The 25297-nt window shown below is 42.1% G+C and overlaps 2 protein-coding genes across 2 annotated transcripts in view; both read left to right on the plus strand.

Annotated features, from left to right (window-relative positions):
* Positions 1–25297, plus strand: part of ARMCX5 (armadillo repeat containing X-linked 5) — a 74297-nt gene that overhangs the window by 23554 nt on the left and 25446 nt on the right. The gene's annotated exons all lie outside the window — the stretch shown is intronic.
* On the plus strand, positions 13585–19552 carry GPRASP1 (G protein-coupled receptor associated sorting protein 1). The gene is made up of 3 exons (XM_055337658.1): positions 13585–13751; positions 14303–14382; positions 15101–19552. The coding sequence occupies exon 3, from the start codon at positions 15422–15424 to the stop codon at positions 19535–19537; it is 4116 nt and encodes a 1371-aa protein (XP_055193633.1). The 5' UTR covers positions 13585–13751; positions 14303–14382; positions 15101–15421; the 3' UTR covers positions 19538–19552.

Genomic DNA, 25297 nt, shown 5'->3' on the forward strand with positions numbered 1-25297 from the left:
TAACAAATTACTACAAATATAGTTGCTTACAACAACATGAATTTATTATCTTAGTGTTCTATAAGTCAAAGATCCAAAATTAGTCTTACTGGGCTAAAGTGAAGGTATCAGCAGGGCTGCTTCCTTCTGGAGGTTGTGAGATGAAAATCCATTTTCTTGCTTTTTTTGAGCTTCTAGAGTCTGCGTGCATTCCGTGGCTAATGGCCCTTTCCTCGAATTACTCTAACCCTTGATTCTATTGCCTCATCTCTGTCTTCTCTCTTTCACCTTCTTGTGTCCCTCTTTTAAGGATCCTGTACTTACATTGGTCCATCTCATAATCCAGGATAATTAACCTTCCTATCTCAAGAGCCTTAACATAATTACATTAGCAGAGTAGCTTCTTTCCATGTAGGGTAACATACTGATAGGTTCCAGGGATCAGGACATTGGCATACTTGGGGAGGGGAGACATTATTCAACCTACCGCACCACTTATAGTAAAGGCTGGAGTCACAGAAAACAGTAAAGCAAGTTCCAGATAGGTAAATAAATGCTGTGGTAAAGCAGGCTACTCATATACTTTGAGTTTTGGGCATTATTATGGACATCTTTGACAGACTTCCATCCAGTCATCACCATGGTGACATGAATTCCATCCATGAATTCATAAAAGGGTATATTATAATAAGTAAAAACAGATGAGTGTCAAACTCCCCAGATTTCCTTTAAAAAGTGAAATTTGACCATTCGGAGTTTCACCTCCAATGAACTATAAAGCAACTTGGAAAGATGTCCTTTGGTGGAGTTTCTAGAAATATGATAGGGGTTCATTTTAACATTGTCTTTTCCATGATAATTCACTGTTATGGGCTGAATTGTTCCTAAATTCATATGTTGAAGCCCTAATCTGGTATCTCAGAATGTGATTATATTTGGATACAGGGCAAAGAGGTGATTAAGTTAAAATGAGGCTATTGGACTAGGCCCTAACACATTCCTATGAGTATCCTTATAACAAGTGCAAATTTGAACACACAGAGGGACACCAGACATGCATGCACACAGAGGAAGGACCTTATGAGGACATAGCAATAAGGTGGCTATTGAAAGCCAAGAAAGAGAGGCCTCAGGAGAACCCAAACCTGCTGACACCTTGATCTTGGACTTCCAGCTTCCTGAACTGTGAGAAAGTAAATTTCTGTTGTTTAAGCCAAGCAGTTTGTAGTATTTTATTATGATAGCCCCAGCAAACTAATACATCCTCAAACTTTCATTTATTGGCTCAGCATCTTATATCAGCCTGAGAAAAAAGAAACCCCATCTTTGTGGTAGATATATAGAATTTTGTGGAAGCTTCTTTAAAATTCCAAACTGTATAAATCTTAGCAAACCTACAGCATTTTTTAGTATTATGTTCCAGCATGGTGGTGTATACATTAGCTTTCCACTTGCTTTAGATAGCAGAATGGGGGTGGGGTGGGGAACACTGTGAGACATTTTCATCTTCAACACAAAATATCTCCCAATAAAATAGTCTAAAGATTTTTAATGGGGTGCTCCTTAGTCTGTTTGGTCAATGATAGAAGCATAAAGCATAATAACTCTGCCCATATTTTTAAATTATGGTATTTGATTTATATAACCAACAACAAAAAAGCACCTCAGAGTTCCAGAGACATTTATATATTCCGCAAATATTTATTGAGCAATCTATTATGTGACAGGCACTATTTCTAGTTGTTGGGAGTATATAGAACAAGATAAAGTGTCATACTCATGGAGCTTACATTTAAGAATGAAGGAAAACATAATAAGTCAATGTATAAAATATGCAATATAATATTTAATAGTGATAAATGCTATGGGGAAAAATAAAATATGAGGATAAAGTATATTTGAAGGGGGAATACCATTTTACATTGGATAATCAAAGAAATTCTCTCTGAGCAAGTATCTGAATGAAATGAGAGAATGGACCATGAAACTATCTTAGGGAAAAATCATTATAGACAGTGGGAACAAAAAATGCAGAGTTCCTTGGGTAGAGATATGCTTGGTGTGTTCAAGAAATAGCAAGGAGGCGTGGCTCAAATGGAGCAAACAAAGGGAGGATGGTTGAACGTGAGTTTAGAGTGGTAGCCAGGGGCCAGATCACATGAGATATTGTAAGCCTTGGAAAGAAGTTTGGATACTATTCTAAGGGCTATGGGGAGCCATTAGAGGATTTCAATAAGTGGATCAGCATGATATGACTTGTGTTTTTAAGGGATAAACCTGGCTACTGTGAAGAGAATAGACCCTTGGGAAACAAGAATGAAAATAAGGAGAAAAATTTGGAGGTAGGAAGAAATCAATGGTCTAGGTAAGAGATGATAGTCTCTTTAGCTTGGACTAAAGTGTTAGCTGTGGCTATGGTGATGTGTCCAGCTTTGGCATATATTTTGGAGGTAGAGACAATGGAGGTTGTGGATGAATTGAATATAATGTAAGATAAAAAGTGGAATCAATGATTATTCTGAAGCTGAGCAACTTAGTAAATAATCATTTATTAAGATGGGGGAAGACTGGGAGTAGCAGATTTCAGGAGGAAGCTCAGGAGCTCAGGTTAGGACATGTTGAGTTTGAGATGCCTTTTACACATATACTGGGAGATGAAAAGTAGGCAGTTGGATATATATATAAAAATCTAGGATTTTTGAGAGAGATCCAGATTAGAGATAGAAATTTGAGACTCATCAAGGAATGGATGGTGTTTAAAGCCATGACACATGATGAGATCACTAAGAAATATAGAATGTGTATGTAGTAATGGAAGAAGCCCAGAGATTGAGTGCTGGAACATTTCAGTATTGAGATAGAGGAGATGACAATGAAATAGCAAAAGCAACAACAAAAAAGAAAGCTAAGAATGTGCAGTCAGGAGTACCCAGTAAATTAGGAGAAAAACCAGGAGAGTATGGTGTCTTGGAAACTAAGTCAAGATATTTCAAGAACAGAGTTTTCAACCTTGCCCAACATTACTGATAGGTAAGGTGATCAAATATCCCTATTTTTCCAGGACAAGCCCAGTTTATGAATTTTGTACAGGAATAACTTGTTAACAACACTTTTTAAAAAGTTTTCTTTTTGGGATCCCTGGGTGGCGCAGCGGTTTGACGCCTGCCTTTGGCCCAGGGCGCGATCCTGGAGACCCGGGATCGGATCCCACGTCGGGCTCCCGGTGCATGGAGCCTGCTTCTCCCTCTGCCTGTGTCTCTGCCTGTGTGTGTGTGTGTGTGTGTGTGTGTGTGTGTGTGACTATCATAAATAAATAAAAATTTAAAAAAGTTTTCTTTTTACTCTCAGAAATGTTTTGATTTGAATGATAAATTATATGGTCACTAGGATAATAGGTCAAGATGAGGATTGAGAATTGATTATTGGATTTACCAACATAGAGAACATTAGCAATCTTGATGAGCAGTTTCAATAGAGCAGTGAAACTTCATTAGATGTTGAAGATGAAGAAATAGAGTAGTATTAAGAAAAAGGAGGAGACAGTGTCAATAAACCACTGTTTTGAGGAATTTTGCAGCAAAATAAATGCAGTGGTAGCTATGGAATGATATGAGATAAAGGAAGAAATTTGCTTTTAAGATAGGAAATAGTAAAGCATGTTTAAATGTTGATGGGGATGTTTCACTAGAGAGGGAAATTTTTATGGTGAGAGAGAGAGAGAGAGAGAGAGAGAGAGAGAGAAGGAAATTTTGGAACAATGACCATGAGTAGAAGAGGTGGGACATTATCCAATGGAAATATGAAGAGGCTGGCTTTAGATAGGATCATGGCCAGTTCATTCATAGAACATTAGAATAGGAAGAATTTATGGGCACAGATGCAAATGGTGAGTAGACATGGTGGTAGGAGTTTGTGGAAGGTCTCTTCAAATTGCTTTTATTTTTGCAATGAAATAAGCAAAGTCATCAGCTGAGAGAAAGTAATTTGGGTCTGAGGAGAGAAGAGAGGATGTGATATCTTTTTTTTATTTAGGTGAAATATATGTGACAAAATTTTCCATTTCAACCATTTTTAAGTGAACAATTAAGTGGCATTAATTACATTCACAGTTATACATCCATTACCACTATTTATTTCAAACATTTTTATCATGTTATGGGTTGAACTGTGTCTTCCAGAAAAGATATGTTAGAGTCCTAACATACACAAACATCAACTCAAAATGGATTAAAGACTTTAAACATGTGGCCTGAAACTCTAAAACTCCTAGACAAAAGCATAGGGGAAAGGCTTCTTGATATTAGTCTTTGGATATAGTACCAAAGCCACAGGCAACAAAAACCAGAATAGACAAACAACATTATATCAAACTAAAAAAGCTCATGTACTGCAAAGGAAATAATCAACAGAATGAAAAGGCAAACTACAGAATGAGAGAAAATGTTTGCATACCATATATCTAGGGGGGGGGCTAATACCCAAAACGTATAAGGAATTTCCACAACTCAATAGCAAAAAAAAGAAGAAGAAGAAGAAGAAGAAGAAGAAGAAGAAGAAGAAGAAGATGAAAATGTCCTAGAGATTTGTACAACATAATGCCTATAATAATACAGTTTTGTGCACTTAAAATTTAGTTAAGAATGTAGATCTTGGGCAGCCCAGGTGGCTCAGGTTTAATGCTGCCTTCAGCCCAGGGCGTGATCCTGGAGACCCAGGATCAAGTCCCATGTCAGGTTCCCTCCATGGAGCCTGCTTCTCCCTCTGCCTTTGTCTCTGCCTCTCTCTCTGTGTCTCTCATGAATAAATAAATAAAATCTTAAAAAAAGGAATGGTAGATCTTGTGTTATGTGTTCTTACAACTGCAATAATACCAACAATAATGGGGCACAAGTAAACTTTTGGAGAAGATAATATGTTATTACTTTGTGATGATGGTTTCATGAGTGTGTATACATATGTTCAAACTAACCAAATTGTGTATATTAAATATATGCAGTTTTTAATATGTTAGTTATATGTCAAAGCTGTTTTAAAAAGTCATTATTACACTTAAGGTCATCAAGTTTTCTCCTATGTTATCTTCTGGGAGTTTTTTAGTTCTCCTTTTTATTTAGCTCTGTGATCCATTTTGAATTATTTTTTGTAGAGTATAAGGTCTGTGTCTAAATTCGGTTTCTTGCATGTGCATGTTCATTTCTTCTAGCACCATTTGTTAAAAAGACTATCTTTGCTGCATTATATGCCTTTGCCCCTTTGTCAAAGATTAATTAACTGTATTTATGTCTGTATATTTCTGGACTCTCTTCTGTTCCACGGATCTATTTGTCAAATCTTTTGTCAGTATCACACCATCTTGATTACTGTAACTTTATAGTAAGTCTTGAAGTCAGGTAATATAGTAAGTCTTGAAGTCAGGTAATACCTCTGACTCTGTTCTTCTTCAATATTGAGTTAGCTATTCTGGGTCTTTTGCCTCTTCATATAAACCTTAGTACCAGCTTGTCAACATCCATAAAATAATTTACTGGGATTTTGATTGCGATTGCATTGAATCGATAGACCAGGTTGGGAAAGACTGATATCTTGATAATATCAAATCTTCCTATCTATAAACACAGAATATCTCTCCACATTTATTCAGTTCTTCTAAGATTTCATTGTAGTTTTCCTCATATAGATCTTGTACATATTTGTTAGATTTATACCTATGGACTTCATTTTTTGGGGTGCTAATATAAAAGGTATTGTGTTTTTAATTTCAAGCTTCACTTTTTCATTGCTGGTATATAGGAAATCAATGGACTTTTGTATATTAGCCCTATCCTCTAGCCTTGATACTATCACTTATTACTTCCAAGAGTGTTTCTTTTGTCTATGTTTTTCCAGTTTTCTATATAGACAATCATGCCACCTGCAAATAAAGGCAGTTTTATTTCTAATTCCCAATTTGTATTCCTTTTATATTCTTTCCTGGGATTAATGCATTAACTGAGGATTCCAGGAAAACTTTGAAAGGGAATGGTGGGAGAGGATGAACATCCTTGCCTTTTTCCTGATCTTCCAAGATTATTACTATTAAGTATGGTGTTAGCTATAGGGTTTTTGTATATGTTCTTTATCAAGTGAAGGAAGTTTTGCTGTATTCCTGGTCTGCTGAGACAACTTTATTCCTCTGCAGGTGGATATCCACTTGTCCCAGCACAGCTTGTGAACAGACGGTATTTTCAATAAATGGTGATTGAATTCCAGTCAAATGAATGTGAGATGAAATGATGTGAGCATTTCTTGACCACGGATTTTAAGAAGAGTGTGGACTACCTCTACTCTTTTTTTTCTCATTTTGCTGTGTAGAAGCAGACGTTGATGATGTCCTGTCATAGCAAAGCAGTAAGTGATGGTTAGGTAATGAGAAACATAACAAAATGTACTATGGACTTATATATATATATTTTTTTCTATTTTAAAAAGTAATTTGACATTCAGTTAACTTAGATTTGCTGACAGTGTGGAAATTCAGGATTTCTTATCCCTTCAAAGCTAATAACCTTAGTTTACCAGCCCTTTTAATTCCAGAAATCCTCAAGGGGCACCCATAATCCCATGTCCTGAATTATGGTTTTCACATGATTTTTCCAGGTGTTGTTGCCACATTAAGCTTTACTATCCCAAACACTTAAGTTACTCCAATGACTCCCTCGAATTTTCTCATTCCAGAGTCCTCATGATGTCAGAGTTGAGTACTATTCTAAACTTTAAATGCATGTTGTAGAGGAATATATTTTCCTCTCTTTATGTTACACTTTATAGGTGGGATCTGCACACCAGAGTTTTACAGAGTGATATGCAACAGTTGTTTCTGGAATAACTTGACTTTAAAAAAAATTTTTTTGTTCTTGTTTTATTTTGTTTTATCTGCTTTTGTTGTGACAGACATATAGTTGAGGGCATATGCTAATCCAGGCAAAAATAGGAGTCCTAATCCCAAATGTGGCCATTAAAATAGCTATACTTCCCTAATGACAAGGTGTTGTTTCTGGACTGAGGTCATTGCGCCTGGCTCTGTTTCCCCTCAAGATAAACTCTCTTAAGGCAGAACCCACTCTAAATGTGACCTGAAAATATTCTTGGGTCAGGTCTCCCTACAAGTTTTTTTAGTGTGCCTTGTCTCATGTAGTGGACACAGGCTGAGATCTTTCCCTGAGGCTTGTAAGACTACTGAAGCAGACATCTTTTGAGCCAGTTTCATCAAATAGTTCACAAGAACTGAACCCAGCTTTCTTGGTCCTGTGAGGGACTTGGGTTCCTGTGTAAAGCTCCTGAAACTCAGAGATAGGAGAATGGATAAATTCCAAGAATGCATAGTTTGGCTCTATCTTAGACAAAAGGGAAATCTTAGATGGAAAATTTTCCTGAGGCAAATGAAGGACAGAAGAGAGACAAATTAACTTAAGTGGGCAAAAAACGGGTCCATGACTCTGATGATTGAGAGACAAGAGGAAATTATTTGACCTGCACAAGTAAAAGGATATGCTAGTTTGAAAGTTCACAGGCATGTATGCAGCACGGTGGGGGTGGGGGGAGCTTGGGGCACAGCTGCTTCTGTATCCCTCCCTGACTTAATGCTTGGAGGATTATTTTGTTCTAAAGTTGTTCCATAGGTCCCAAGCATATGGTGGGGGGTGGGAGGGAGAAAAGAGGTAGGATTTTTCATTTATTAGGATCTGAGAATAGAGAGCCTAGGGTTCCACACATACACTCCTTATTGGCTAATTTAAGGCATAAGATTGGGAATTAGGACAGTGAAGGAAAAAGCAGAATGAGTCAAGAGCTCAGTTGTTTCATTTAACCAGGGCATTTTGAAAGGTAACTTCATGGATGGGGGTGGCGGAGTTCCTTATCTGATTGTTTTGCTAGTAGGTGGGTCATACACCTAGCAGTGTGTCTATACGAGATGGATGTCTTTTTTTAAGTTTTTATTTTAATTCCAGTTAGTTAACATACAGTGTATATTAGTTTAAGGTGTACAATTTAGTGATTCAGGAGTTCCATACATCACCCAGTGCTAATCACAAGTGCATTCCTTAATCCCCATCACTTATTTAACCCATATTCCTACTCACTTGCCCTCTGGTCACCACTATTTTCTTTCTATAATTAAGAGCATTTCTTGGTTTGTCTTTCTCTCTCTTTTTATTTCCTCTGCTCATTTGTTGTGATGCTAAAATTCCACACATGAGTGAAATCATATGGCATTTCTCTTTCTCTGATTTACTTATTTTGCTTAACATTATACTCTCTAGCTCTATCCATGTCATTGCAAATGGAAAGATTTTGATCTTTTTTATGGCTAATATTACATTGTATTTATACCACATCTTCCTTATCCATTCATCAATAGATGGATACTGAGGCTGCTTCCATATTTTGGAAATAATGCTGTAAATAATGCTGATATAAACATAGGGGTGCATGTATCTCTAAAAATTGGTGTTTTTGTATTCTTTGGGTAAATACCTGATGGTGAGATTGCTGGATTGTAGGGTATTTCTATTTTTAACTTTTTGAGGAATTTCCATACTGTTTTCACAGTGGCTGCACCAGTTTGCATTCCTGCCAACAATACGAGAGGGTTCCTTTTACTCCACATCCTCACCAGTGCTTGTTGTTTCTTGTGTTGTTGATTTTAGCCGTTTTGACACGTGTGAGGTCAAATCTCATTTGCATTTTCCTGATGATGAATGATGTTTAGCATTTTTTCATGTGTCTCTTGGCCATCTGGAGGTCTTTTTGGAAAAAAAAATGTCTCTTGTCATGAGCATGCTATAAAGGTGCATACATGACTTGTATTTTTCCAGAATCTCAGTTTTATTCAATCATAAGACAAAGTTAATCACAGTTATAAAGCAGGTTCCAGTTTCCAAACTCTGTGATTAAACTTGGCTTTTTACATAACACATAGAGGAGAAAATAAGCAAACCACACAACAAGATAAAAGAAGGGTATAGGAAGTTAATGAACCAAATGGGAAGTTAGTCTGTTAGCACACAGTTGAGATAAGGCCAGTGTAGGTCGGCTCTTGGCACTAACTGCATATTATGTTCAAGCAGTGAAAGATCTCCAGTCTGTTTGGAGATCAATTGGGCAGAGCCTTTGATGGCAGTTGCCTTTTTTTAAGTGGTCAGACATAAAGGGGTCATGTCTGAAGAGTCTATAACAGTTTGCTATAAAAATCCTACCCCCTTTAAAGGGATTTAATCGGTCTTGAGCCCCTGCAGACCTCCTCTGGTTCTCCTTGTTATCAGTTCTGTGGTGTCAGTTGATGCTGGTCTCTGTAATATCTCATGCTGTAGTGTATTTAACTCCTTGAGTCATTGCTTGACATAGGCGCCTACTTGACACAGACTCCTGCTTAACATGAGAGACTCCATTTTGCTTTCTACATCTGTTCATGTCTTCTCCCCAATTTTTGAATGAATTATTTATTTTTAGGATGTTGAGTGGTATCAGTTTTTTTAATAGTTAATATACAAAGTTTTATTAGTTTCAGGTATGCAATATAGTGATTCAACAACTCTATATATTACTGAGTGCTCATTGAGATAAGTGTACTCTTAATGTCTTTTGCCTATTCCACCCATTCTTCACCTACCTTCCCTCTGGTAACCAGCTGTTTCTTCTCTATAATTAAGAGTCTGTTTTTTCTTTTTTTCCCCATTTTGATCTTTTGTTTTGTTTTTTAAATGCCACATATCGGTGAATTCACATGATATTTGTCTTTCTTTAACTGACGTATTTCACTTAGCATTATACTCTCTTGCTCCAACTTATTTTGTGTGGCTGAATAATGTTCCACTATCTATATATCTATATCTATATCTATATCTATATCTATCTATCTATATCTCCTACATCTTCTTTATCCATTCATCTGCCCCTGGACACTTGGGCTGCTTCCATAATTTGGCTATTGTAAATAATGCTACAGTAAAAATAGGGGTGAATATATCCTTTTAAATTGGTGTTTTTGTATTCTTTGGGTAAATACCTAGTAGTGTGATTACTGGATCATAGGGTAGTTCTATTTTTAAATTTTTGAGAAACTTCCTAGGGTTTTCCACAGTGACTGCACCAGTTTGCATTTCTACCAACAGGACATGAGGGTTCCTTTTTTCCTACATCCTTGCCAACACTTGCTATTTCTTGTGTTTTTTATTTTAGCCATTCTAATTCATGTGAGATGATATCTCATTGTAGTTTTGATTTGCATTTCTCTGATGATGAGTAATGTTGAGTATGTTTCCATATGTCTGTTGGCCATCTGGATGTCTTCTTTGGAGAAACGTCTGTTCATATATTCTGTCCATTGGATTGTTTTTTGGGCGTTGAATTTTGTAAGTTCTTTTATATATATGTATATATGTAAAATATACATATATATTTTATTGAAGTTCGATTTGCCAACATACAGTATAACACCCAGTGCTCATCCCATCAAGTGCCCCCCTCGTGATTTCTTTCACGATTGTTTCTACTCTAATTCCAGTGCCTAAGATAAAAGTATTCATATGTATTTCTTGAATTAATGAAAGGCACCAGAGACTTTAAGAAAGTGAAAGAACAGTTCAGGGAGGTAAAGACCTTCACACACACCCACAGATCCCAGCAGAGCTCAGACTCCCTTCTTCAAGCCTGGCATTCAACCAAGAGGGTATATGCTATGGAACAAAGAAAAAAATGATCCACAATTCAACTAAAGCCATTTAAACAGCACAGTAAAAAGAAGCCCTCCTCTGATAATTGATGTCCACTGTCAGTCCAGATACTGTATAGAATCATCTCCAGATATTTTTATCACCTAAATATTGCACAGTTATAATAAATGTTTAAAAACAAAACTTGAAATGAAAATATCTGAAAATTCCTGGAATGAAATTAAAATACCTGAAAATTCCTGGAAAGAATATGGTTCCCTTTTCATCCTCAAAAACATCAGTGATTTTCAGCAAATGGGGACTTTCTTCAAGATAAACCTCAAAGGCCACTGCAAAAATCTCTTCTTTAGAAAATAGAGATGGGGGTTGCTGGAGAGGGTGGTTATAGGGGTAAGAGATGAGCCCCCAAGGTGATCTTCCCAGGGGTTCAAGGCTAAGTAAAGTAAGTCAAGGGGAATGGACTTTATCAACATGGTGAGTAAATTCAGTTCCTACTGCTGTTGTCAACACATTACTACATTCTTGGCAGCTTAAAATAACACAAAAGTATTATCTTACAGTCCTGGATGTTGGGAAAACAACAAGGATCTCACTGGTCTGAAATGAAGGCTATGGCCAGGATTCATTTCTCTGAAATGCTTTTGCCTTTTCTAGCATCAGGAAGCTACCTGCATTCCTTGTGCCTTGGTTTTGTTTCATCTTCAAAGCCAGCAATGCTTTCTCTTTCTACTTCACTGTGACACTGACCCTTCTGCCTACTTCTTCCACATCTGAAGTACCTTTGTAATTACACTGGCCAGGAAGAGACCCAGCATATTTTTATTTTAAATTCAGCTGATTAGCAATCTTAATTCCGTCAACAATCTTACTTCTCCTTTGCCCTGTGACATCACATATTTACAGGCTATGGAAAATAGGATATGGACGTCATTGAGGGACCTTTATTCAGCCTATCACAGTGAAAGTGCCATTTAATTGGGTTTAAAATGGGCACCAGCAGGTTTGTGCTCAACCACAGTGGAGCTTAAACATGTTGCTCTGTTTGTGCCATGGAGCACAGAAAGGAAGGGCTCAAGATGACAGGAAGGATGTAAAGGTAAAGAAATGAGAGGATTCAAGAACCACCAGGCTTCTGTCTTGGGGAAGTAGGTACAGGATGACGCCTTCCTCCAAAGTGTGGCTGGGGAAACTAGACAGGTGTGTATGGCAAGTGGCTGAGATCCAAGCTGGTTCTAATCCCTGCCACATTTCCACACTGCCGAAGATCGTGAGAGCTTGGATGGGACTGCAAGAGACTTGATAGCCCAGTTGAAGAGGAGCCAGGACCAGCCCGGCACCGGCCACGGGGGCAACAGACAGGAAAGATCGTATGACCCAGTGCGGGTCCTGATAGGGAAAAAAACGGCCCTCCTTCTTGGGCAACTAACTGTGAGGACCGTGAAATGGCAAAGCAGGTTACCGGTTTGTTTGTTTGTTTGTTTGTTTAATAAACTAATTTTTTATTGGTGTTCAATTTACCAACATACGGAATAACACCCAGTGCTCATCCCGGCCATGTTACCGGTTTGAATGAGGCGGGGGAAACAGCAGTGTGGCAGAAAGAATGCGCGCAGAGCAGTGGTTGGTTTCCTCAGGTTACAGGTGTGTAGGTCGCCTTCCATTAGAAAAGGCGCAGTGGTGAGGCCTCCATGGGAACCCCCGCCCACCTTCCTCCCTTCCGTGGCCCCGCGAAGCAATGAAGGAAAGGGCCACCCCAGGACCCCCGGGGCAGTCTGGGCTTAGGTCGTCTCTCCCCTTGCAGCCTGCTGTCCTGACAGCCCCTCGCCCACCAGCCTCGAGTGAGGGTGGCGGACGGAATGGGGGAGGGGGGCAGGCAGACGGTGAGAGGTCTGGGGGCTCTCCCACACCGAGGGGCGGTTGATATCCATCCGCTGCTGCCTGCAGCGCACTTTCTCCGCCCTTCCCCCCCGTCCCCCTCACCCCCGGTCTCTCGATGCTAGCCCCCACCGCCAAGGGTCCCCCAGTCCCACATATCGCGGTGCCAGCGATGAGGGGGTGGTCGCGGCCGAGGTCTGTCTGCAGAGGCGGGCTGCTGTGAGCCCGCCCCTTAGGCCGGGGCTCCTCCCGGCCCCGCCCCCTCTGGGTCGGAACTAGGGTGGGCCGGGGAGGGGGCGTCGAGCCCATTCGTGCCTTATCCCTCCGCCCCCCTTCCCGACACCCTCGCCGCGAGCGTTTCGTGCCGCATCCTGCGCAGCCCCTGCCCAGTTTGGTGCGGCAGCGCGGGGGGGGGGGGGGGCGGGGGGGGCGGGACGCCTCTTTGCAACTGTGGCCGCACGCAAGGCGGTGGGAATCCGGGTGAGGAGCTCTGAGAGGAGGGGGAGCCCAACGACCGGCACCTTGAGCCTGTGAAGGCAAGTGGGGGTGTCGTGGGGTGGGGGAGGCCCCCACTGTCGCCCGCTTCCAGCCCTCCCGAGCCCCAGACCCTGGCAGCCTGGCAAAGAGGAGGCGACCCGGTCGTAGCTGGTGCCTGAGAGAGGTGCGCAGCGCCACGGGACCCTGGCGAGGAGAGGCGGCGACCCGCGCGGGCCGGGCCCAGGGCACGGGGGCTGGCGGGAGAGGCTGGCTCCCTCGGATCCTGTGGAGACGAACTGCGCCCTCCACTCCGCAGCCACCTTTCCAGGGACCCGCGACCCGCCCTCGACGGTGCCTGTGCCGGGGGAGAGCTCTGGGGGGAGGCTGCTGAGGAAGAAATGGCGGAGCGGGTGCTGGGGTGGGGGGCGCCCAGGAAAGCCGCCGGGGCGGGAGAGGGGGGCGGCGTCCGAGCGCTGTGCCCCGCTGGCGGGAGCCGGTGGCGGGCGGAGTTGGCCACTCCGGGCCCTGATTCTGGAAGGGGCCCTATTGGGCCCGCGCCGCGGGTGCCGTCCCTTACCACAGGCGGCTGATTGATGCCAAAGTCTTCTCTCTGCGCGGTAGGTCTGGCGGTTTCGTCCCGCAGGGTGCATCTGTAAAGGAGAGGCTTCAGAAAAAGGAGGAGCAGGACAATGGCCTGGATTTCTGGAGGTGTGTGTGGAGCTGGGGGTGGGGGCGGCGGTGGGCAGCAGCCACAGTGTGGAGACCCGAATCAGGGTGGGGTGACTGCGACCAGAACAGGTCAGGCATCCAGGAATACCTTGTAAAATTCTTCTTTGTAATAGCTTTCTAAGCACTTCCCTTGTCTTCCTTCCTCACCTCCACCCAAAATTTGTGGCAGGAAAAGATGGACTAGGAGGTGAGGGTGAGACAGAAGTCGTAATTACAAGTGCCAGTCACATTCTGTTTTTTGGGGGTATTTTGTGTACTTTTCCTCCTTTCTGTAGTACAGAGCAAGGGATTTTGAACACCTAATGGTGAATCTTCAGAATTGGAGATGGGAATAATTGGATGTGAGTGATGTGAGGAGTTGTTACTTAGAACCCTGAAACAGGGTCTAAATTAAATGAGAATATTCTATCAACATAACCCTAAATGTTAGAAGATAATATGGATATTCTTATCTTTAGTATTGTTCAGTCAGCTAAGCACTCAGTTGCCACCATTATTTCCTAAACGTTTGCCTTTGTGTCTGTCCATAGACCTGCTTTAAGGCTGTTCACTTCTGTAAGGAAGGAGAGGAGAAGGAGACTGGTTCAAATCTCTGGAGGTTAGTGTGAAGGTGGGTAAATCGGGAGTACTACAGAGTAAGATCATGGCAAGTGTCTTTGATCCAAGTGGGTCTCCTCCATCTCTCCTGCTTGCTGCCAGATTTACACACTGCCACAGCATGTCCCTGTCTATTTCCTGCAGGAGATATTAGCAATATTGGGGTAGGTGTAGATTGGCTGTGGAGGAGAGGAGAAGACCTAACTGAGAGCAAAGACCAGGAGATAGGAAACAGCAATTTGAACTCTTATGGTAAGAGAGAGATTTACATCAAAGGTCAGCATGCCCTCTTATCTATCTAGCTATCATCCTCCATTCTTTCCTTTATTTTTACTTATTCCTAGGATAGCCTACAGGCTGCTTTAGGGCTTAACACTGGAATCAAGAAAGGAGGGGGAAATCACACCACATCCATACAGGTTGGTATGAAAGTGGGTACAACTTTGGGTGGGGAAGTGGAAATCAACACAGGCCCAGGAATGATTAGGGTATTCTAGGGGGCTCCCAAAGCTCTCTCATTGCCAACACTCACCAATTTCACACCTCTTTTGTATTAAGCAAATAACATGGCAAACTCGGGTAAAACATGGGTGAAATGAGGGTGACAGAAGACTTTCTACTAGTCTAACTGTCCCACTAAACATTCAAGGTCCAGTCTCTCTCTGTGAATCTCTGTATGGAGCAACACAATTAGTAGAGATTCAAAGCCCCATGTCATTCTCTTTCCTTAGATCCACCTCCAGTGGCAACTCTGGTGGTGTTGGAATTGCTGCTGACCACTACCCTCAACAGGTCTGCACCCACCCAGGAACATTCATCGTTCCCCAGCTTGATTGTGCCTCTTCTGCACTTTGTGATATTGACTGAGGCTAGGCTTCGGAAGGAGGTTAATTGACTGCTGGACTGGTGATTGACTCTAACATTTGTTTCCAACTATACCACCTGAATCACTGAAAGATTAGAGTGTGAAGATACAAAACTGGGAGAGATCTGTAGTAGAGGCTGAGACTGGGGTAGGGCTACTTAACTGGGCCTCCTCTGTAAATTATACCATGACTAGGGCTGATATTGAACCTACTGCCCAGGCAAAGCCTGAAAAGAAGGCTGGAGAAGAGGTTGGGGGTGGGGCTGAAAGAGAGAATGAAGTCCCATTGGTGGTCAGACCCAAGGTTAGGACCCAGGTACAGGTAATGCTTGGGGCAAGGCCTAAATCTGATGCCATGGTAGTAGGTGGTGTAAAGCCCAAAGCTGAAGATATGGTAGTAGGTGTGGTACATCCTAAGAATGAAGCCAAGGTGATCCATGGGGCAAGGCCCATAGATAAAGCCCATTCATGGGCCCAGACTGAGTTTGATGGTAAAGCAATGTTGAAGACAGAGGGAGTGTCCCAGACCAATGCCATAGCTTGGCCTACTGTCAGTACAGAATCTGGGTCAGTTGCTAAATCTAAGATTTTATCTCTGGATAGGGAACCAATCAGTGTGGACATTGAGTCCTTTTCTGGCACCAAAGTCAAGTTCCAATCAGGAATACAGCCTTTGTTTGGGTCAGAGAACACCAGTATGGGGTCTTGGTGGTACCCCAGGCCTACATCCAAAGAAGAGTTCTCTCAAAAGTGTGAACACAGAGAGGATCTGAATTCATGGTTCTGGAGTGGAGAAGAGGTCAGTACAAATCTTCATCCTAGAGGCGAGGTAAAGGGCAGTGCCAGATCTAGGAGTATGGCCAAAGAAGAGGCCATGTCTAGGCCCAACACCAATCGGGAATTTTATATTTTGTCTAGTTCTAGCTCTGAGGATGAATCTAATAAGACATCCTGGTTCTGGGCCAGAGAAAAGACTAATATCTGGTCCAGGCCCAAGGAAGAGACCAATAACAGGTCCAGGTTTAGGTCCAAGAAAGAACTCTATGAGTCCAGTTCTGGATCTGAATATGAGGACAATGTGAAGTCCTGGTTCTGGGCTAGAGAGGAGGCCAAATCCAGGTCCAAACCCAGAGCCAGGAAAGGGGCCAATGTCAGGGCCAGGCACAGGGCCAAGCAAGAAGATTACATTGATTTTGTGTCTGGATCTATAAATGTAGTAAAAAAAGAATACTGGGTTTGGCCTGGAGAAAAGGCTAATAACTTGCCAAGGCCCAAATCCAAGAAAGAGGCCAGGGCCAGAATAATAGCTAAGGAAAAGCCCAAAACTAAGGCCAGGGCCAGGTCCAAGCAAGAAGCCAGGTCTGAGGAAGACTTCCTCATTGGGACCTGGTTCTGGGCTACAGAATTGTCTAATGTAGTAGGTGGGGACAGTGTCAAGTACAATTCTCAAGTGGAGGATGAGTCCATTGTTGGCTGTTGGTTCTGGACTGAAGAAGAAGCCGGTATGAGGATTGATGCCAGCAGTAAATCCAGACCAAGGACTGAGGAAGAGTCTATTAGCAATTCCATGTTTGTGTCTGGGGAAAAGACCATTATGGAAACTGGGGCTGAGACCACCTCCAAATCTATGGTAGTATGTGATAAAGAAAAAGTCATTGCTGATTCCTGTTTCTGGGCTAGTGAAGAAACCAACCTAGAGGCTGAGGAAGAGACCATTTTTGAGCCCTGGTTTTGGGTCAGTATTGAGGCCAGTGTAGAATCTGATGTTAGAGCCAACTGTGCATCCAGGCCAAGGTCTGAGGAAGAAGAGGTTATTGGTCCCTGGTTCTGGGATGGAAAAGTGGTCAATACAGAGGCTGAGTTTGTAGAAGAAGCCAATCCAGAAGATAAAGAAGAGACAATATTTGGGTCCTGGTTTTGGGCTGGGAACCAAGCCCAGATAGATTCTGGGGCTAAAGTCAGCTGTGACACCATGCCAGGAGCTGAGGAGCCCATCATTGGGTCATGGTTCTGGGAAGGAGTAGAAGCTAGTGTGGGGACTGAGGTCAGCAACAAGTCTAGCCTGAAGGACAAGGAAGAGGTTATTATATCATCTTGGTTTGGGACCACAGAAGAGGTCAGTATGAAGTACGGTACTGGTGCCAGATGCAAATTTATGGCAAGGACTGAAGACACCAATAATGAGTCTTGCTTCTTGGATGAAGATGATCCATGCATGTATACTGCCAATGGAAGCAGCTGGAAGTCTAGGCCAGAGGAGGAACAGGAAACTGTTGATTCATCATTCTGGTCCAGAAAATACACAAGCTCAGAGACCATTATAGGGCCCTGGTTATGGGCTACAGAAGAGGTCAGTATAGATGATAGGACTGGAGAAGAGGCCAAGCCACTGATGGAGGAAGAGACCATGATCACATCCTGGTTCTGGAAAGGAGATGAAACCATTAAAGAGGCTACAGGCAAAGAAGAATCCAGGCCAAATGCTAAGGAGGAAGACATTATTGGTTCTTGGTTCTGGGCTGGGGATGAAGACAGGCTCAAGATAGCAGCTGAGGCTAGAAAAGAGGACAGGCTGGCAGCTGAGGAGGAAGCTATTGTTGGGTCTTGGTTCTGGGCCAGAGAAGAGATGATTAGGAAGGAGGCTGGCTTCTGCAACAAATCTAGACCAGAGGCTGAAGAGGATGTAGCCACTGTTGGTTCTTGGTTCTGGGCTGAGGAAGAGGCCAGTCTGGAGGCAGGAGTCAGTTTCGAGTCTATGCCAGTGACTGAGGAAGAGGAAGTCATTTTTGGGTCCTGGTTTTGGGCTGAAGAAGATGACAGTATAGAGATTGGGCATCAGGCAACAGGTGAGAGCAGGTCAAGGACTGAAGGAGAAATCCTTTTTAGATCCTGGTTCTGTGCTGCAAAAGAAGCCAGCATAGAAGAGAAATGCTGTGTATCCAATTCAGAGGATGATGAGATAATTTTTGAGTCCTGGTTCTGGTCTGGAAAGAAGGACGTTAATGAGACTGGAACTGTTGTTACCTATGAGTCCAGACCAGAAAATGGGGAAGGGATAGTTGTTGGGGCCGGGTATGAGATCAGCCAGGAAACCAGGACAGTAGCTGAGGAGGATGAGGCCATAGTGGGGTCCTGGTTCTGGGCAGGAGATGAGGCCCATTTTGAATCAAATCCTAGCCCTGTGTTCAGGGCTATCTGCAGTTCTGGGTGTTCATTTGAGCAGGAGCCTGATGCTTCACGCAGGCCCCAGAGCTGGGAAGAGGTCACTGTTCGGTTCAAGCCTGGTCCGTGGGGTAGGGTTGGTTTCCCATCTCCAATCCCCTTTAGGTTTCCAAAAGAGGCAGCATCTCTGTTCTCTGAAATGTTTAGAGGAAAGCCCAAGCACATGGAACTTAACCCAGAATGGGAAGAGCAGGAATCTTTGCTTCAGCCTGATCAGCCTGAACCTGAGTTTCCATTTCAGTATGATCCATCCTACAGGTCAGTCAGAGAAATTCAGGAGCATCTCAAGGCCAGGGAGAGTGCAGAGCCTGAGAGTTGGTCCTGTAGCTGCATCCAATGTGAGCTTAAAATTGGTTCTGAAGAGTTTGAAGAACTCCTTCTATTAATGGACAAAATCCAAGATCCTTTTATTCATGAAATATCAGAAATTACAATGGGTATGAGAAGTGCTTCTCAATTTACTCGAGATTTCATTTGGGATTCAGGTGTTGTCTCACTTATTGAAACCTTGCTCAATTATCCCTCGTCCCAAGTTAGGACAAGTTTTTTGGAAAATATGATTCGCCTGGCTCCACCTTATCCAAATCTAAACATGATTCAGATATATGTATGTCAAGTGTGTGAAGAAACCCTTGCTTACAGCTTAGATTCCCCTGAACAGCTATCTGGAATAAGGATGGTTAGACATCTCACTACAACTACTGACTACCACACACTGGTTGCCAAGTATATGTCTGGATTTCTCTCCTTGTTAGACATGGGCAATACCAAAACAAGGTTTCATGTTCTAAAAATGCTAATGAATTTGTCTGAAAATCCTGTCATGACAAAAGAATTACTCCATGCTAAAGCAATGTCAGAATTTATGGGCCTTTGTAAAAGGAAAGAGACAAATGACAATATTCAAGTTCTAGAGATGTTTGAGAATATTGATAACAATATCAAAAAGGAGACAGTATTGTTCACTGATGATGATTTCAGTCTTGAACCACTTATTTCTGCATTCCATGAAGTTGAGGAATTTGCTAAGGAACTGCAAGACAAAACAGATGATCAAAAGGACCCTGAGGCAGACCAATAAAATTAGTGTGGTTAATCATTTGCCTTTGTCCTTATGTTCCTGAGTTAACAATTCCTCAAATAATGTTTTGATTTACATAGTTGGTTCTGTGTTGTTGTTTTTTTTTAATAAATTAATTTTTATTGGTGTTCAATTTACCAACATACAGAATAACACCCAGTGCTCATCCCGTCAAGTGTCCCCCCCAGTGCCCGTCACCCATTCACCCCCACCCCCACCCCCCGCCCTCCTCCCCTTCCACCACCCCTAGTTCATTTCCCAGAGTTAGAAGTCTTTATGTTCTGTCTCCCTTTCTGATATCTCCCACACATTTCTTCTCCCTTCCCTTATATTCCCCTTCACTATTATTCATATTCCCCAAATGAATGAGAACATACACTGTTTGTCCTTCTCCGATTGACTTACTTCACTCAGCATAATACCCTCCAGTTCCATCCACGTTGAAGCAAATGGTGGGTATTTGTCGTTTCTAATGGCTGAGTAATATTCCATTGTATACATAAACCACATCTTCTTTATCCATTCATCTTTCGATGGGCACCGAGGCTCCTTCCACAGTTTGGCTATTGTGGACATGGCTGCTAGAAACATCGGGGTGCAGGTGTCCCGGCGTTTCATTGCATCTGAATCTTTGGGGTAAATCCCTAACAGTGCAATTGCTGGGTCGTAGGGCAGATCTATTTTTAATTCTTTGAGGAACCTCCACACAGTTTTCCAGAGTGGCTGCACCAGTTCACATTCCCACCAACAGTGTAAGAGGGTTCCCTTTTCTCCTCATCCTCTCCAACATTTGTTGTTTCCTGCCTTGTTAATTTTCCCCATTCTCACTGGTGTGAGGTGGTATCTCATTGTGGTTTTGATTTGTATTTCCCTGATGGCAAGTGATGCAGAGCATTTTCTCATGTGCATGTTGGCCATGTCTATGTCTTCCTCTGTGAGATTTCTCTTCATGTCTTTTGCCCATTTCAGGATTGGATTGTTTGTTTCTTTGGTGTTGAGTTTAATAAGTTCTTTATAGATTTTGGAAACTAGCCCTTTATCTGATATGTTATTTGCAAATATCTTCTCCCATTCTGTAGGTTGTCTTTGAGTTTTGTTGACTGTGTCCTTTGCTGTGCAAAAGCTTCTTATCTTGATGAAGTCCCAATAGTTCATTTTTGCTTTTGTTTCTTTTGCTTTCGTGGATGTATCTTGCAAGAAGTTACTGTGGCCAAGTTCAAAAAGGGTGTTGCCTGTGTTCTCCTCTAGGATTTTGATGGAATCTTGTCTCACATTTAGATCTTTCATCCATTTTGAGTTTATCTTTGTGTATGGTGCAAGAGAGTGGTCTAGTTTCATTCTTCTGCATGTGGATGACCAATTTTCCCAGCACCATTTATTGAAGAGACTGTCTTTCTTCCAGTGGATCGTCTTTCCTCCTTTGTCGAATATTAGTTGACCATAAAGTTCAGGGTCCATTTCTGGGTTCTCTATTCTGTTCCATTGGTCTATGTATCTGTTTTTGTGCCAGTACCACACTGTCTTGATGACCACAGCTTTGTAGTACAACCTGAAATCTGGCATTGATGCCCCCAGATATGGTTTTCCTTTTTAAAATTCCCCTGGCTATTCGGGGTCTTTTCTGATTCCACACAAATCTTAAAATAATTTGTTCTAAGTCTCTGAAGAAAGTCCATGGTATTTTGATAGGGATTGCATTGAACGTGTAAATTGCCCCGGGTAACATTGACGTTTTCACAATATTAATTCTGCCAATCCATGAGCATGGAATATTTTTCCATCTCTTTGTGTCTTCCTCAATTTCTTTCAGAAGTGTTCTATAGTTTTTAGGGTATAGATCCTTTACCTCTTTGGTTAGGTTTATTCCTAGGTATCTTATGCTTTTGGGTGCAATTGTAAATGGGATTGACTCCTTAATTTTTCTTTCTTCAGTCTCATTGTTAGTGTGTAGGAATGCCATTGATTTCTGGGCATTGATTTTGTATCCTGCCACGCTACCAAATTGCTGTATGAGTTCTAGCAATCTTGGGGTGGAGGCTTTTGGGTTTTCTATGTAGAGTATCATGTCATCGGCGAAGAGGGAGAGTTTGACTTCTTCTTTGCCAATTTGAATGCCTTTAATGTCTTTTTGTTGTCTGATTGCTGAAGCTAGGACTTCCAATACTATGTTGAATAGCAGTGGTGAGAGTGGACATCCCTGTCTGGTTCCTGATCTTAGGGGAAAGGCTCCCAGTGCTTCCCCATTGAGAATGATATTTGCTGTGGGCTTTTTGTAGATGGCTTTTAAGATATCGAGGAAAGTTCCCTCTATCCCTACACTCTGAAGAGTTTTGATCAGGAATGGATGCTGTATTTTGTCAAATGCTTTCTCTGCATGTAATGAGAGGATCATATGGTTCTTGGTTTTTCTCTTGCTGATATGATGAATCACACTGATTGTTTTACGAGTGTTGAACCAGCCTTGTGTCCCGGGGATAAATCCTACTTGGTCATGGTGAATAATTTTCTTAATGTGTTGTTGGATCCTATTGGCTAGTATCTTGTTGAGAATTTTTGCATCCATGTTCATCAGGGATATTGGTCTGTAATTCTCCTTTTTGGTGGGGTCTTTGTCTGGTTCTGGAATTAAGGTGATGCTGGCCTCATAGAATGAATTTGGAAGTACTCCATCTCTTTCTATCTTTCCAAACAGCTTTAGTAGAATAGGTATGATTTCTTCTTTAAACGTTTGATAGAATTCCCCTGGGAAGCCATCTGGCCCTGGACTCTTGCGTCTTGGGAGGTTTTTGATGACTTCTTCAATTTCCTCCCTGGTTATTGGCCTGTTCAGGTTTTCTATTTCTTCCTGCTCCAGTTTTGGTAGTTTGTGGCTTTCCAGGAATGCGTCCATTTCTTCTAGATTGCCTAATTTATTGGCATAGAGCTGTTCATAATATGTTTTTAAAATCGTTTGTATTTCCTTGGTGTTGGTAGTGATCTCTCCTTTCTCATTCATGATTTTATTAATTTGAGTCTTCTCTCTCTTCTTTTTAATAAGGTTGGCTAATGGTTTATCTATCTTATTAATTCTTTCAAAGAACCAACTCCTGGTTCTATTGATCTGTTCCACAGTTCTTCTGGTCTCAATTTCATTGATTTCTGCTCAAATTTTAATTAACTCTCTTCTTAGCTGGGCGTCGGGTCGATTTGCTGCTTCTTCTCTAGCTCCTTTATGTGTAAGGTTAGCTTTTGTATTTGAGTTCTTTCCAGTTTTTGAATGGATGCTTGTATTGCGATGTATTTCCCCCTCAGGACTGCTTTTGCTGCATCCCAAAGATTTTGAACAGTTGTATCTTCATTCTCATTAGTTTCCATGAATCTTTTTAATTCTTCCTTAATTTCCTGGTTGACCCTTTTATCTTTTAGCAGGATGGTCCTTAACCTCCATGTGTTTGAGGTCCTTCCAAACTTCTTCTTGTGATTGAGTTGTAATTTCAAGGCGTTATGGTCTGAGAATATGCAGGGGACGATCCCAATCTTTTGGTATTGGTTCAGACCCGATTTGTGACCCAGTATGTGGTCTATTCTGGAAAAAGTTCCATGTGCACTTGAGAAGAATGTGTATTCAGTTGAGTTTGGATGTAAAGTTCTGTAGATATCTGTGAAATCTATCTGGTCCAGTGTATCATTTAAAGCTCTCGTTTCTTTGGAGATGTTGTGTTTAGAAGACCTATCAAGGGTAGAAAGAGCTAGATTGAAGTCACCAAGTATAAGTGTATTATTATCTAAGTATTTCTTCACTTTGGTTAATAATTCGTTTAAGTATTTGGCAGCTCCCACATTCGGGGCATATATATTGAGGACTGTTAAGTCCTCTTGTTGGATAGATCCTTTAAGTATGATATAGTGTCCCTCCTCGTCTCTCACTACTGTCTTCGGAGTGAATTTTAGTTTATCTGATATAAGGATGGCTACCCCTGCTTTCTTTTGAGAACCATTTGAATGGTAAATGGTTCTCCAACCTTTTATTTTCAGGTTGTAGGTGTCCTTCTGTCTAAAATGAGTCTCTTGTAGACAGCAAATAGATGGGTCCTGCTTTTTTATCCAGTCTGAAACCCTGCGCCTTTTGATGGGGTCATTAAGCCCGTTCACGTTCAGAGTTACTATTGACAGATATGAGTTTAGTGTCATCATGATATCTATTTAGTCCTTGTTTTTGTGCATTGTTCCACTGAACTTCTTCTTAAAGGGGAATTTTAAGAGTCCCCCTTAAAATTTCTTGCAGAGCTGGTTTGGAGGTCACATATTCTTTCAGTTCCTGCCTGTCTTGGAAGCTCTTTATCTCTCCTTCCATTTTGAATGAGAGCCTTGCTGGATAAAGTATTCTTGGTTGCATGTTCTTCTCATTTAGGACCCTGAATATATCCTGCCAGCCCTTTCTGGCCTGCCAGGTCTCTGTGGAGAGGTCTGCTGTTACCCTAATATTCCTCCCCATGAAAGTCAGGGACTTCTTGTCTCTTGCTGCTTTAAGGATCTTCTCTTTATCTTTGGAATTTGCAAGCTTCACTATTAGATGTCGAGGTGTTGAACGGTTTTTATTGATTTTAGGGGGGATCTCTCTATTTCCTGGATCTGAATGCCTGTTTCCCTTCCCAGATTGGGAAAGTTTTCAGCTAGGATTTGTTCAAATACATATTCTGGCCCTCTGGCCCTTTCGGCGCCCTCGGGAACCCCAGTTAAACGTAGGTTTTTCTTCCTTAGGCTGTCATTTAATTCCCTTAATCTGTCTTCATGGTCCTTTAATTTTTTGTCTCTTTTTTCCTCAGTTTCCCTCTTTGCCATTAACTTGTCTTCTATGTCACTCACTCGTTCTTCCACCTCGTTAACCCTCGTCGTTAGGACTTCTAGTTTGGATTGCATCTCATTCAGTTGATTTTTAATTTCTGCCTGATTGGATCTAAATTCTGCAGTCATGAAGTCTCGTGAGTCCTTAATGCTTTTTTCTAGAGCCACCAGTAGCTGTATAATAGTGCTTCTGAATTGGCTTTCTGACATTGAATTGTAATCCAGATTTTGTAACTCTGTGGGAGAGAGGGCTGTTTCTGATTCTTTCTTTTGATGTGAGGTTTTCCTTCTAGTCATTTTGCTCAGTGCGGAGTGGCCAAAAACAAGTTGTATTGGGAAAACGAGAGAAAGAGAGAGAAGGAAAGAAAAGAGAAAAAGAAAAAAGAAAATAAAAAGGAAAAAAGAGAAGAAAAAGGGAAAGAAAAAGAAAGAAAGGTGAAAAAAAAGGGGGTGGGGGAAGCAATCAGAAATCAAAAAGAAAAGAAAAAAGAAAAAAAAACACGGGGGAGTATTTTCTGAATCTGTAGACTTTAAGTCCCTTGACTTCCCCTGGAACTGGTCCGTCCAGCTGGTCTTCTGGGGGAGGGGCCTGTTGCGCTGATTTTCAGGTGTTAGCAGTTGGGGGAGCTGCTCTGCCCCTGCCTGCTGCAGGGCTCAGCGGGGTTTGTTTACCCCCTGAGGTCTCAGGAGGAACAGTCCCAGTTGCTATGGCAACTCTGGAAGCCTGGATTCAGCCTCTGCAGGAACTACGGGGCTCTATGGGGCTCGGGGCTCTCTGCAGGGCCTGGAGGCTCCGGGGCGGGGCCGCTGATCTGCTCAGCTCGGGGCAGGAGCGTCCTTGCTGTCCTGGACCCTCCCGGCCTCTGCCTGTCCCGGGGGGAGGCCGGATCCTGGGCTGTGTCCCGGTGCCCTGTGCTCCGGGGCCTGCACTGTTGG

Source organism: Nyctereutes procyonoides, unplaced genomic scaffold (assembly GCF_905146905.1).
Source record: "Nyctereutes procyonoides isolate TBG_1078 unplaced genomic scaffold, NYPRO_anot_genome, whole genome shotgun sequence".
NCBI lineage: Eukaryota > Metazoa > Chordata > Mammalia > Carnivora > Canidae > Nyctereutes > Nyctereutes procyonoides.

Coding starts and splice junctions, on each gene's coding strand:
- GPRASP1 (XM_055337658.1), top strand. CDS start 15,422: ATGACTAGGGCTGATATTGAACCTACTGCCCAGGCAAAGCCTGAAAAG.